The 15,153-nt window shown below is 39.4% G+C and overlaps 1 protein-coding gene across 2 annotated transcripts in view; it reads left to right on the top strand.

The window, feature by feature from the left end:
• FSHR (follicle stimulating hormone receptor) overlaps positions 1–10,675 on the top strand; it is a 121,491-nt gene extending 110,816 nt beyond the window's left edge. Inside the window, exon 10 of one of the 2 annotated variants that reach the window (XM_067565117.1) lies at positions 9,065–10,675. In XM_067565117.1, the coding sequence (XP_067421218.1) occupies positions 9,065–10,298 (1,234 nt within the window). In that variant the 3' untranslated portion in view covers positions 10,299–10,675. Of the gene's footprint in view, positions 1–3,396; positions 3,621–9,064 lie in introns of those variants that run through there. The other variant, XM_067565118.1, reaches the window with a different exon arrangement.
• Positions 10,676–15,153: the final 4,478 nt, after the last annotated feature.

The raw sequence follows: 15,153 nt of genomic DNA, 5'->3' as shown, positions 1-15,153 counted from the left end.
GATGGAGTTTTTGTCAGAGTCTATAATACAAATACATTTATGTATACATACATTTCTCTATACTGAGAGCAAACTATTTATTGGGCTCAGATCATCTACTGATGTCAATTATCATACTCCATTAACATTAGTTAGAATGCATTCAGTAAGGCTCAATCCTGCAATGCTGGGATGGACTCTTCTGGAGCCACATTGAAGTTCTTGTAGGGGAGACAATTTTCTGACCCTGTTATGAGAAGCAGCTAGAGAGAAAACAGAGTGAAATCCTGAACCCACTGAAATCAATGAGAATTTTGCCACTGACTTCAGCAGGTTGATTGTAAGGAGTGATGAAAATAAGGGACCCAAGGTGGCACACACAACATTTATGTTAGTGTATATACATTTAGGGTTACTGTATCTACCCACATATGTAAATGCATTACATGTATGCAGTATATGTATGCATTGATACACGTTTCAAGCCCAGATCCTTAAATGGGCCTGTACCCTGTGGAGCCCCACTGAAGTCCGTTAGGAAGGCAGTCTTTTCAGGTTTGTCTTGTTGCTTCTGGCCTTGCCATCAACAGGAGACATTGGGCCTTCAAGGGTTCTCATCAAGGATTTTCATGTCACCAGGCATTCTTAAAGTTCTGCATATAATTGGTTTAACCAATCCAGAAACCCTCTCAGCTTATATAATTGATATAGCTGTAGGTGGTGTTCATAATCCATTGAAACTCTTGATATTTAGTGCAAACTTTTTTTTGCTGGACATCCTTAGAAGCATAGGAATTGCCATGTCAGAACAATCCACACGTTATTCTAGTTGTCCAGAATCCTGTGTTGAGATGTGGCCTATATTTAGGGCTTCAGAGAAAATTAAAACAAAACAAAAAATACAAAGCTGTGAGACTACTACGCTAATTTTAATTTAATACTTTGTATTAATACTAGTTTTACGAGGCAGTGAAAAACATTTGGGATCCTTTGTGCTGGTAGATAATTAAATCACTTACAGACATTATAGTGATACCTGTTTTAAGAATGAGAGTCTGGTGATTGAGGCTATAATAATAAGGGGAAAATCTGTCAGTAATCATTATTCATTGCCCATTGTGGCTCCAGAGTACTGGACTCCTTAGTAGGAAAGCTATCAGATGGTGATATCTTCACCTATATCTCTAGTTACCAGGCTTCTGTGGTTAATAAATAACAGTGGGTCTGATCCTGCCAGCACTGAAGCTAATGGGAGCTTTGCCATTTGATTTCAGTGGAAGCGGGATTCAACTCAATTTCTTCACTTGGTGGTGAATGAGTTCTAAGTTTTCCTTTCCCATGGAAGAAGGATTCAGGAAGTTTTTTCACGATTAGCTGCACTATCCAGTTATATTAGCTTTTGGTGTTTGTAACACAGCAGCTAGAAATACTATAGCAGCTAGAGAGGCCCATGTTTGTGTTGTGTTTCCAGCAAGAGCTGTATCTTGTAATGGAGGAAGTGAGGCAATGCCACAACAGAAAAAGAGAGTGGAACTGCATTAAAATTCCTCTTGCTGACCTCTCAAGGTTATGTTATTTCTCATGTAGAAAAAGGGTTTCCTTGTCAAGACATTATTTTCCTTGTCTTAAGAAACACAAATATTTGCTCAACATCATCATAGAACTTTTCTCTCCCACATAGAAGTTTGTGGTTTCATGTGGCTCCAGAGAAAAAAAATCTATATTCCATTCACTGCTGCAGAGTATATGGCTATGTCTAAACTAGAAAATTGTCACCCTAATTTACGTCTGCATACAGCCACCGCAGTTATAAAATCATGTGTGTGCATGCTCATTGGTTCCTTCTGTTGGCCGTGCACGTCCTCACTAGGAGCACTTGTATCGATTGTATTGTCAGTGTGGGGAATTGCGGGACATCTCCTCTAACAGTCAATGTAAGCAATGCAGCATCTACACTCACATTGCGTCGACCTGATTACAGCGACCGTGACTCTATGGCGGTGTTACTAAATCAGCATAGAGAAGCACTTATATCAGTGGGAGCTAAATTTAAATGAAGACACTTTCACAGGTAGGTCAACACATGGCAGCTTACATTGACCTAACATTGTAGTGTAGACCAGGCCTATATCTAAGTTGTATGGATAGTGGTATTTGCTTCTTTTTAGCCTCTAATACCCCTTTTAAGAGCAAGGTTCTTAGAATTTTAAAAAAAGGGGCACAAACTATAATTTTCAAAACTTTCTCCAAATTAATCTACTGGGAAGTTAAGAAAAGCTTATCTGGAGCAAGTCATTCAAGCAACCACAATATGGAAAAGGGTTCTATTGAAGTCCCATCCTCCTATTGAAATAACTGGGAGACTCAAGAACTACCCTGGACTATAGAGATGTAAAACAGAAAAGTTGTAATTAAGGAAAGTAGTGATATGCCAGGAGTCTGAAGCTCAAAGGCATTTACATGCACTTTAGCTTAGATATTTGGGATAGGATGTAGTAGATACACCTGCTTCCATGTCAAAGCATTTTCTGGATGTGGCACAAGCTCTATGTGTACTCAGGACTGTTCAGTTGTTTTGAAGAGTGCTAAATGACTTGTAGTACATGTTCAACCCTACTTTGAATGCCTGATCAAGGACTACACTTGATAAGTGAGAGAGAGATTATTCATCATCATCATGAGAGTACTGGTGTCACTTGACTTCATCATACATTATCCCAAGACCATTATTTCTTCTTTCAAGATTAGATCTAGGATGTGATTTGACAGGGAGGATAAAAATTATCTACCTGATAACCTGGATTGTCCATTTTAAGGATGTTTGGGCCTTATGATTGTCACATAAGAACCATCAAAGGATGTTAAGGGCCAGATCCTCGGCCCTATTCTGGCTGTTCCAATGATTCAAAACTATCCTGACAGCAGTAAAGCAACACTGTTAAGACTCTGCTGCACTGGAGAATCTTTAGATGGTAAAAGCTGCCACAGTGGCTCCTATGCTAGCCTCTCTCCCAGAAAAACAACCCAACATGTTGGTGACTCTTGGCTCCCAGAATAACCCATTTGGGGCCACGGGCAACCAATGTAAGTTACAGGGGCCCTGTAGGCTGTTCCAACCACAGGATCCAGGACTTGGAACAGTGGATTAAACATCAGTCAGCTTTATCCCTCCCCCCTAAGCTCCCTGATCTTGCACCACACGTGCCTCATTTGGACCATAGGCTCTGACCATACAATCTAAGTGCATATAACCACACAAGGATATTTATTGGAAAACTGATGCATCCCTCCATCTGATTTTTGAGAGCTTATGGCTATACCATTGGTCTATAGACTCACAATACTAAAAGGTTTGATGTGGATCTAGTATCAGATGCACTACATTTTATACTAACTTATATAAAATTTGCTCTGCAGGCTGTGTTGGAGTCCCGCCTTCATCTGTCTGTGATTCAAAAAATAATTTCCTCCTTTCTTTATGTCCCTGAAGCTGACAATTCCCCTTAGGATCTCCAGCCATCATTTTTGTTTCTTTTGGCATGAAGATCAGCTTGTATCTAAAAGAATCATGATGATATGACTTTCTTCTTACATTTGAAATTTGTTCTTTGGAGGAACTGCCACTTGAAACCCATTCTATTAAAGGCATAGCAGATTCAATGGTCATATTCAGGTCCTACCTCATGAAATTGTAAGATCAGTTGCTTGGAACTCAGGCCATGTCTACACTACAAAATTATGTCGACCTAACTTATGCCGGCATACAGCCACTACAGTTATTAAATCGCTTGTGTGTATGCACACTTGGCTTCTTGTGTCGGCTGTGCACGCCCTCACTAGGGACATTGTTGGACAGCTGCTGAAGGACAGTAATAGTCAACATAAGCAACGCCATGTCTACACTCACATTGCGTCAACCTGACTACATCAACCGTGACTCTGTGCCCCTCAGGCAGATGGTGTTACTAAATTGGTGTAGAGAGGCACTTGGGTCAGCAGGAGCCAAATTTAAGTGAAGACGTGCAGCGAGGTTGATGCAAGGCAGCTTTCGTCCACCTAAAACTATAATGTAGACTAGGCCTCCCTCTAAGTAATTATGCTTAATGAAAAGTGATAGAGGCCAAATCTACATTCTATATGAGGCACTGTTTCTTCTGCTGAATTGGTTTCTGAGTTCAAGACTCCACTGTCCCTTTTGTCTGCCTTGCAATATCTTGGCTTTCCTTTTTTTTAAATCTGTGCTCTGATTTTGAACAGTTCATATCCTGTGTATTATAGTGTTGCTAAACACGGATATATGTCTCTGCTTCAAGGGGTATTTTCTAAGCTGTTTTGGTAGCATAGTCTGGTGGGTCGAATACAAGGCTGGAAATGGGAACTGCTGAGTTCTACACCTAGCTCTGCCGCTAACTTTGTGACCTTGAGCAATTTACTTAATCAGACTCCTCCTCAGTTCCTTCAAGGGATCCAGTGTCTTATACAATGCAGATCAAGAATAAATTTTATAAGAGTAGGTAGCTATGAATAGTACTGTGTAAGCCTTTTGAAGCAATGTTGATTTGTAATTTGTAGTTGTTTTCAAGGTATTTTTGACTTTATAAACAATTTCCACTATGGATCCAACATCGTGAGTTCTAGGAAGACCAACTTCAGAGAATGAATTCAAATCTCTTGTCTTTAAAAAAAAACAGATTTTAATTACCATGAAAGATCCACTAAAAAGATTGATTATTCCATGGCACGGCAGTGATGAAGTGCAGAAAATTATTCCAGACACTGGGTAAATTCCCCCCCCGCCCCCCCCCCAAAAAAAATTCCTGTGACTCAAGTTCCTCAGTCCCACTGGGAACCTTAGGTCCTCCCTAAGTCACTTTTGAAAATTATACTTAGTTGCCTAGGTCAATAGGCACATTTTTTACCCTCTGTCTTTACCATGAAATACCGTAATTGGGACATAAGGGAATTCAGATATAACTGGAAAATAATGCCCATATTAAATATGTGGTGGGTTTTTAAAAAAAAAAAAAAAAAGAGAGATCTGAATGTTAGTTGTTGAAGGAAATTGTATCTAATGAAACAAGGAATTTATGCAAGAAGACTTCATTCATGTGAAACAAAACCTTGTAAACCCTAACTGTCAGACTTACCTATAGTAATCATGATTCCGTGATTCCACTTTTACAGAGTGATTGGCTGTTTTATTTGATCTTCTTTCATACTAAATAAGATTCTGCTTTTAGGAAAGAAATTTTAAATTGGAATATGCAGAGCCAACACGTATCTCCTCTTTCACACTGGAAACTAGAATGGCTCCCTTGCACAATATAATTTTTTAAAAGGATAGTTAAGGACAATATATTCAAATCTGGGCTTAAATACTCAGCTGATGAAACCCTCCTCAAAGGCCCGCATGAAATCATATAATTTGAATATTTTTTGCAGAGCATTCCTCACATTTTTCCCATCCTGTTGTGAAAAGAACCATAAGATAAAATTTCATATGTGTGTGTTGAGACAGGGCTGTTATTTGTTTCCCTCCCAATCTAACTATTAAACTTTTCCATACCCTTCTTAGACTTCATCCACTATTACGTAAATAAGCAACATAATATTACTGTACAGATAAGTCTCTAGAGTGGATTCAGAATATATTTTAGACAAATAAAGCAGATTAATAGATTGTATAAATAAAGGAAGACCTGCTAATTCGTCAGTGGAACAGTAACATGTACATTTATGAGAGTATCTAGGGCCCTGATTCAGCAATATGTTTAAGCACATAAGTCTTACTGGGCGCTAGAACAAGTTTTATATTTGGATGTATTCAGAAAATATAAGCAACGTGAATTACTAACAGACATGCAAATCTGCTACCAAGCCACAGAAGAAGTAATTTATCTGTAATTAATTGTGCTGGTCAAGCCTGCATAAATTGAGGAAAAGATGGCAGTGAATGTAATTTGCTTATCTGGACCATCTTGTCTCATTTGTTTACTTTTGGCACCCTCTTTTGGACCATTATACACCCTCCCTACTCTGTGGCTTGCCTGGCATGTTTCCTGAGTGCACACCAAAGAGAATACAAATTTCAGATCCTTTGCACAAATAGAGGATTTGAAAAACTAAAACATTTTCCTTTTGGCATTCTCCCTCCATTCCCCCATTTTTCTTTTCCCCCATATTGTTTTGCAATAACATTCATTGTTTATATGATTTCATCTCACGCTATACTTTAGGGTTTGGTAGCACTGTAGGCCCTGACTCTGCAAACCCTTACACACGTGCTAACTTTATGCATGACCATAGTCCCACTGAAACCAATGGGATTACTCTCCTCTGTAAAGTTAAACATGTATATAAGATTTGCAGGGTTGGGGCCTTAACATATAACTTTAAAATAATTGTCAAACACTTAAGGATAGTTATATATTTCAATATAAGGGCTTATTCTATCAACGCAACCAGTCAAACCCCTGTAGATTACACAAAATACTTGCTCTCACTGAAAAGGTACACTTTTTTAGTATCCCTCACTCCCAATTTTTAAATATTAGTCTTTAGTTCATCCTTTCTGTAGTTTATTTTTCCAGGATTCTTCTGAGAATAAGTGGGTTACATATGGCCTGAAGAAGTGATATATACATTTTCCAAAGGCTATATAGACACAGTTCCTGGCAGGAATCTGAACCTCAGCTAAGAAAGAAATTCACTCGTTTTATGTTATCCATTACCCTGAATGTATTGGATAGTGCTTAGGACAAACATCTCAAGGTTATAAACTGGTACTTGTTAAACACTACTGGTCAATAGCAGATCGAGGGGTTTTGTTGCCTTTGGCAAAGTGGAAAATGTACACCTCTCACAAATGTTCACACAATAAACAGACACTTAATCTTACAACCTCATAGCGAGACATACATCTTGCCACGAATCCATGGGGCAGGAAGCATATTTTCCTATGTATTGGTAGAATGTCCTAATTCTGTAGGACCTCTGGGTATGACCACAATTAAAATAATTAATAACAGTAAATAGTATTGTGTTTGGCCCTGCACAACTGCCTATCTTACTTGTGGGGTAGCTCTATCCGGTTGGGGAAGGTCTGTTTCTGCCAGTCACTGAAGAGAGAGAGATGTTGAAAGTTTTTTCTTAACTGCATCTACTATAGACTAAAACTTCCAAACCATTGCATGATATTTCAGTGGCCTTCAGTCACTATCAGCATGGGTGGTATTATGACCTAGAAATGAGAGGTTCCATTATCACATGATCACTTTCCTGACTCATGAGTTACCTTTTAGCTTGAAAGTTGTTGATCAATAAATTGGGCTCCTCTGTCATCCTCGTCCTCAGTGGTAGGAGACAGCTGTGAACAAAATATGTTGGCTTGGCATGGTCATCACAGATACCTGACTTGCTTAGTGCATCTTTGACCCAACAGAAAAATCAGCTTTTTGCCTCAACTAAAAAGCAAGAGAAAAATATTGATAAATATCTTACGGCTTCATCCTAAATCTCTGAAAGGGGAAAGCACTCAGGATCTCACAGGAAATGTTCAGCGCATTGTGGCACTAGCTGTTCATTATTTAACCTTCCTTACTAACATAATTTTCATTTTCCAATTAATATGTTAGAAAACATAGCTATTGCCCATACGATCAGGTCAGTATAACTGGGTTGCCAAACAGAATTTTCATTTATTAACATTTTTAAAACCACTTCATGCTGATCTCCTCAGAAAGCTACCATCGCCCAAAAACTGTCTGAACTGGGATTTAGCTCTTCAAGCTAGATGGACAAAAACAGTTGCCTGGACCCTTGACTGAAGATGGGCAAAGATGGGAGGATTGTTTTGCAACACTTTGTCAGTTGTTCTGCAAGACAAACCAGGGATGGTTCAGATCTGGGTCCAATTTTATACAAATGTTACCATGAAAATTTATAGGATTGTAAAGTTTCAGGAGGGGATGGGATAAATCATCCCAGTTTGAGCCATTATCTCTTGCTGGCACATCCTTGCGTTCTTGTTCTCTGTCATCTCCTTATTCCAGCAAACAAAGTGTTTTGCTAGAGCTAGTGGGAAATAATTTTTGTGCCTGTGGAAAAACTGTGACAGAACAAGAACGTTTGGATTTCATGGACATTTTTCTTGATTATCCTTTTTTGATTTTTGTCAAAAATCTGTAAATCCCAAAACTAAAATTTTGTGGGCTCTGTCAACTGAAATTTTTCAATTTTCATTTTTTCTAACAAAACCCCCAAAAAGTTCATCAAAAACCAACATTTCTGCATAAATGTTCTGTTTTAATTAAAAAGCCATTTCTCCAGCAATAAAACTTTTTGAACTAACATTTTCTACCAGCTCTATTCGTTGCATCTGTGACAATATCTGACTTCCCGTGATTTCCAAATACAGCTCTGCCAGAGGCTACGGCAATATATTTATATATACTTGTTTTATTTTTACAGTGCTCAAAATTATGCGAGGCACTTTACAAAACAAACACAAAAAGACGTGTCCTGCTTTGAGGAACTTAAAATCTAACCTTAAAAATGACACGACTGATTGTCACAAACAGTAAGAGGAAAGTGAGTATCAGGGTAGCAACAACAAAAACCACACATTGACTCAGGATTGTTATGTGCACATCTTCAGAACTCAATAGAGGTTCTAGCCATAGTTTTACTTCTTATCACTCCTGTTTGGCCTGATTCTCCCACCCTGGGTCAGGTCAGTAATACCTGACTCTGCGAGATGTCCCATTGACATAACTGGGACTTCTTGCAGAATAAGATCCTATCCTTCCTATGTGTGATAGACTCTGGTTCATTATGATTGTTTCTAAGCCAAGCCTCATAATTATTGTCCCTGTAATTCCTTTGCATTAGTGCTTTTCAGTATATTTCATATTATTTTGCTTTTATACATAAGCCTAAAATAACATGTGAATCTCACATCTTGACTTGGGGTAAATAGTCCTGCCCTCTCGTTAACTGATTGTTAATGGGCATGATAGCTATCATTTATTGTATTGCTTCTGCTGTATTTATGAGGCACTAACTATATTCCATTCTTCCATTCCAGTTCTGCATTGCACCCAATATGTAATAAATCTGATGTCATGCAAGACCCTGAGGAGCAGCCTGCAGAAAGGGTGCACAGAAGAGCTGCAGCTGAGGATTACATTTCCAACGAATATGTAGGTTTTGACTTGCTAGAAAATGAATTTGACTTTGACTACGGCTTATGTAATGAAGTAGTTCATGTGGCGTGTTCTCCTAAACCTGATGCCTTCAATCCTTGTGAAGATATCATGGGATACAATATTCTCAGAGTCCTGATATGGTTTATCAACATTCTAGCTATCACCGGGAACATCATTGTGCTGGTTATTTTAATAAGCAGTCAATATAAACTCACTGTCCCTCGGTTTCTAATGTGTAATCTTGCATTTGCAGACTTATGTATAGGCATCTCTCTCTTGCTGATTGCATCTGTAGATGTACAGACCAAAAGCCAGTATTACAACTACGCCATAGACTGGCAAACGGGTGCAGGATGCAATGCTGCAGGGTTTTTCACTGTGTTTGCAAGCGAACTTTCAGTCTACACACTGACTGTGATCACTCTGGAAAGATGGCATACAATTACCTATGCCATGCAACTGGACCGCAAGGTTCGATTTCGGCACGCCATGGTTATTATGATTTTTGGTTGGATGTTTGCCTTCACAGTGGCTCTTCTTCCCATATTTGGAGTCAGCAGCTACATGAAAGTCAGCATCTGCCTGCCCATGGATATAGAAACACCCCTTTCCCAAGCTTATGTCATATTCCTTTTAGTGCTGAATGTTCTTGCATTTATGATCATCTGTGCCTGTTACATCTGCATCTACTTTACAGTGAGAAACCCTAACGTTATCTCTTCAAACAGCGACACCAAAATTGCCAAGCGCATGGCTATACTGATCTTTACCGATTTTCTGTGCATGGCACCAATATCCTTTTTTGCAATATCAGCATCACTCAAGCTTCCTCTCATCACAGTGTCCAAATCCAAGATCCTTCTGGTTTTGTTCTACCCCATCAATTCATGTGCCAATCCTTTCTTGTATGCAATTTTCACAAAGACCTTCCGCAGAGATTTCTTCATTTTACTGAGCAAGTTTGGTTGCTGTGAAATGCAAGCCCAGATTTACAGAACAGAGACTTCGTCATCTGTCCATAATTCCCATATGAGAAATGGCCATTATACCCCAGCTCCTAAAACCAGTGATGGAACTATTTATTCATTGGTTCCTCTGAATCACTTGAACTGAAATACTTGCATGGATTTACGTATATGGCAGCACAATTGTTTTCAACTGTGAATTTGTAAAATGACTAACATAACGTAAAGTTATATTTTCAATGGAAAACATTTTTATTTTCTGCTGTACATTTTATTTTTATTAACAGCCAGCAAAGATGACATATCATCCTCAGGTCTTGAAGGACAATCAACAAAACGTCAGTTACACTGTGTCTTCAAAGAATTTCTCAAGAATTACATAAACTCTGGGGAATGTCTTCTCTCCCCACACTTTTCTAAAGTTGTGCTAGGCTACTTATTGCATTGTGTTTGAGAATTAAATGTTGGCTATCATTGGCTGAAAGAAAAAAAATACAGAATTAAAATGTTTTGCTGTGAAACATACTAGAGATCTTGTTAAGGTTACAATAACGTGACAGAGGAATAATATGTTCTACATATTCAGCTGACGAGCTAAAGTGGCAGATTATCCCTGTTGCCCCAGCACAATGGTATCAAAAGGAGAGATTCTGGCCCACACTGTTTTCACTTCCACTCACCAAAGCATTGGCTAAAAGGCACTTTCAAGTTAGTACTGGTCCATTGCTGGCTTAAATCCATGTGGTGGGAAGTGTCGCAGTGTGAATGTAAAAATCCACTAGTGAATGGTTGATACACTTTTCCTCTGTGAGCTGAATGTAGTTACAGTAATCGCTCTCATTGCAAAACAACACTGGTTGCATCTGATGATTAAAAGTATTTGTGACTTTGTACCACTAGATTGTGACACGTAAATGGACAAACACCTTGACCTTGCAAGTCCCTGTGTGGTGCCTGTAGCAAGTTGCATGGAATTTGGAGGGAAGAGCTCAGGGTGTAGGAGGACAGAGTTTGGAAGAGTGGCAGCATCACTGTGCTTAGTTCTGTTAATAAAGAGCCAGTTGAGTTTTAGAGACACGGAGTCCTCTCATGTTGTTATTCAGCACTTGATACATGAAACAGTGCTCAAGAGGAAATGCAAGGTGCTTGTTCTCCAGTATGAGTTCAAGGGGAGGCTAAGGGTACAATGGCAGCAAAATGTTTAAGTGAGCTATACCCGGATAATCCTGGCAAGTGACTTGCACTCCATGCAGCAGAAGAAGCTGAAAAACACACAGGGTCACTACCAATCAGACCTGGGGGAAAATTCCTTCCTGACCCCAATCAGTTAGACCCTGAGCATGTGAGCAAGAACCTGCCAGCCAAGCACCTGAGAGAGAGAGCAAATGCTTGGTGCCACTGCAGAACCGTGGCCCACGCTGTGCATTGTCCCATCTCCAGCCATAGAAAGGTGTTTCTCTGCTTTATGGTTCCATTTAATAGTGAAGACAAGTAGTTAAAGCCTTTTATAAAACCTATAAACTTGATCTGCATAAAATATTGGGGGAGGAGGGTATTTTCCTCGTTTTGGAAAGCAGAATGCTGTTGTCCTCATCCTGCCTTCTCATGTGCCCAGTAAGATTATCAAACCAGAAATAGAGGCCTCCCATAATGTAATATATGTTTTGACTCTTCAGAAAAACCTAGTGCATAGAGTTAGTTAATTTCAGGATATTTCCTTCCTCACAGCACTTCAGAAAGAAATTACCAAGGAGCTTAAACTGACAGAAATTAATACATGAGATAAAATACAGTTTTTACCCTGGAGAGCGTTACACTATCATTTAAGGTTGTTGAACCAGAAGTATGTATTTGATTTTTTTTTCAAATGAACATCTTTTACTGTATTTTGCGTAATGGCCACAGATAAAATTGATGTTGTCTGGTGCAAAAAAAGGTAGGTTCTACCAATGGATTTAGAATTCATTCAGTTTCAGCAACAATGTTGTTTCCAAGTCTGATCAAACTGTTGTCCTACAAACAGAAGCTGAATTCAGCCCTCTCTCAAAGAGTGTGAGGGCAAGGAAGGTAATGGAAGATTCCATTATAATGGTTACATTATATGGCTCTAGTCAGAAAAATATTCTCTGTAGCTCCAGACTGCTGTATAATCAACTCTACCTCTCCCTGATTTGAGAGTCTAAACTACTAAAGCATTAAGCTTGTTGTTCTGTTGCTTTCCTTTTCCTAACAAACAAACAATATGCAGTCTATGGTTTCTCGTAATCAAATTGCCATGTGTAGCATTCAGGACTTGAGACTTTAATAAGGAATGCCTTGCTGAATTTTTAGAGGATCCCTCTGGACTTTTTCTCTAAGACTTTAGAAGTATGAGAAGTATAAGAAGTGACTGGTCTGATTCATCTCCAGAATCAACCAAGGAAACTATCATTCTTGGGATTCAGACTCATGCAAGATACTTTCTGAGGCTTGTATAGAGTAGGTGTTTAGTTTTATTTAAATATTACTAGTACCATTTGTAGGCCTAACTTGACATGAGTAATTTGACATAAGTTAGACTTCATTTCTCAGTGGGCATGATTAGGAAAGTGAATGGAAGATATGGGCCTACGTGGCTCCTTTGATGCAAGGTACATCGACATATCTTGGATCGAGTAGCCGTGCTGTCTTCACTGTGCTATGTCAACAGGATATGCTCTGCCGTCAACGTAGCTTATGCTTTTCATTTCAGTGGAGTACCAGAGTCGATGGGAGAAGTGTTCGGCAATCGGTTGAGCATGTCTTCACCAGACTACTCAATCAATGCCACTGCATCGATGGCTGTGGTGCCAATAGACCCGCCCAGTGCAGACATGCCCTAAGTTGTGAATAAGGGTGTAACAAGCGTGAGGCTGGAGTCAGTCTAACTAAGATACTCAGAAACACCTGGTACTAGGGACAATGGACAAGGTCAACCTGGAATGTACAGATCAGGTTATACATGAATAGCACAGGGACAGAGCATGCTGTACAGGGATTGGTTCCTGACAAGTAACCAAGCCAATCATAATACTTAGGCCTGCCTCAGTACAGGGGACTGAACTAGATGACCTATTAAGGAAAAGTTTTGCTGTGTAACTTTGGATTTGTGATGTACCCTTCATCAATCCACAGTGTTTGAGCCTGGCCATCTTGGACAGAGTATTGCTATATGCCAAGCTAGAGTACCTGAGTGACAAATTCCAGAGTCAAACTGAGTTTTTGGAAACTGAGTGGAAGAGGGTCTTGGAGGATCCCAATGTATTGGTGCCAGGACTCATATTCCATTCATCTGGATCAGATAACATATGGTTTATGCATTATATAGCTTTGCTGTCAAGGATTGAAACCTAGATCTTAGCAAGGGCATCAGAAGAGTTCAAATTGGAGTCATTTTCCAGGGCACTAGAGAAGCGGGTTAACTCTAAAGAGCTCACTATGGATTTTCCCAGGAAGTATCAGAGGGAGACTGGGCCTGGGTGGAAAAGGACCTCCAACAGCTAGTGCTGGATAGAAAAAGGGGAAACTAAAAGCTGTTACTATAAGGCTTAATATTGGGAATTGGAGCCTTAAATCAGCAGGTAAAGAATTAGACAATCTAGGTCCACAAATTAGAAAGGAAATAAATGGCTGGAGAAGCAAAAGGAGATATACAAAATACACATGGTATAATCTAATGAGATATTTTTGGAAAAGAGAGAAAGCTGTGCGTAGATCAGAGAGGAATGTAGAACAGGGGTTGAACGTGCGAGGGGGCAGGCACAGCAGGAGAAGGACAGAGCCTCTCTTCCCCCATTCTCCCCGGCAGGCCAAGCAAAACTCTGGGGTGCACTTGACACTGCATGCTCCGCCGCACACATTGCCTGTGCATCAATGGAACTATTCATATGGTTCATGTTAAGCACTTGTGTACACGTTTGTGGGCTCAGGGTCCATCTAGACAGCGTAAAGATATACTTTAGAAACTCTGAAAAAGACATTGGAGTGTCACACAGTATAGCCCATAGGTCTCCTTCCCTTTCAGTATATTTCAAATCTTGGCATTTAAATTTTAAGTGACTTCTGAAATTGGAAGACAGGTCAAAGATGGCATGTTGTCTATCTGCCTGCCTGTATGGAACGTTGGCCCAGAGGTTATTATAAAACCTACATTTTTTACAATTTTATTTTAAGAAAAATAACTAAGGCTAAATAATAGAACGCATTTCATTCAAGCTAGTTGGGAATGATATGAGCAGCCTATTGATACCTGAAGCAGACTGTCTCAGCACTGAATAATCTGTTTATATAGGTTATCTTTAAATTACTTTACACTTGTATTTCTGAAATCTATTTTATTAAAATTAATATAAAAATACAAAGTGCCATGAGAACTAGTGCACAGCTCAAGACAGATATGCTGATGAAGTATGCAATAAATGTTATCACTTATCTGTAACTCCATTTATCCAGCACATCCTCCACAGCCAGGGTCATCATGACCTGCTGAAGGAATTCACTCTACGAAAGGCTTTGCTGAAGATAACTCTCTATATAGTTGCTGTGGAACACTAAGCAAACACAGAAATATACATGGGAGAGTTATGAAATGGATGCCTTAGTTGCACAAAAATGTCTTTGCTTTAGCAGGTTTAATTCTTTCATTCATGTGTACTATGGAATAAGAGCAACTTTTTCCTCATGGAAAAAAACCTATGAAAATAACTTTATTTAGAAATGGTTTTGTTTATGACTTTTTTAATATATGTATTTCTCTTCTCTACATTTTTTAAAAACAAGGGACTAGATTCTCTGCTTTACTTAGTTTAAGTTCAGCGGAGAGAGAGAGACTGAGTGTGTGTGTGTGTGAGACAGAGGGGGCGGGGGGGAGGGAACCATGAGGGACCTGATTCTCTGCCCAGTTCTGGCTCATGTTAGAAGAGCCAAGGGGCTGCAGTAACCTGTGACAACTGGCAATGGGCACCAAGAGGCCAGCTGAAAATGGC

Source organism: Emydura macquarii, unplaced genomic scaffold, assembly GCF_026122565.2.
Source record: "Emydura macquarii macquarii isolate MOO-44397 ecotype Brisbane River unplaced genomic scaffold, CSIRO-AGI_Emac_v2 contig_2676, whole genome shotgun sequence".
In the NCBI taxonomy this organism is placed as follows: Eukaryota; Metazoa; Chordata; order Testudines; family Chelidae; genus Emydura; species Emydura macquarii.
Note: the sequence above shows the minus strand (reverse complement) of the source record. Positions and strands in the feature narration are given on the sequence as shown.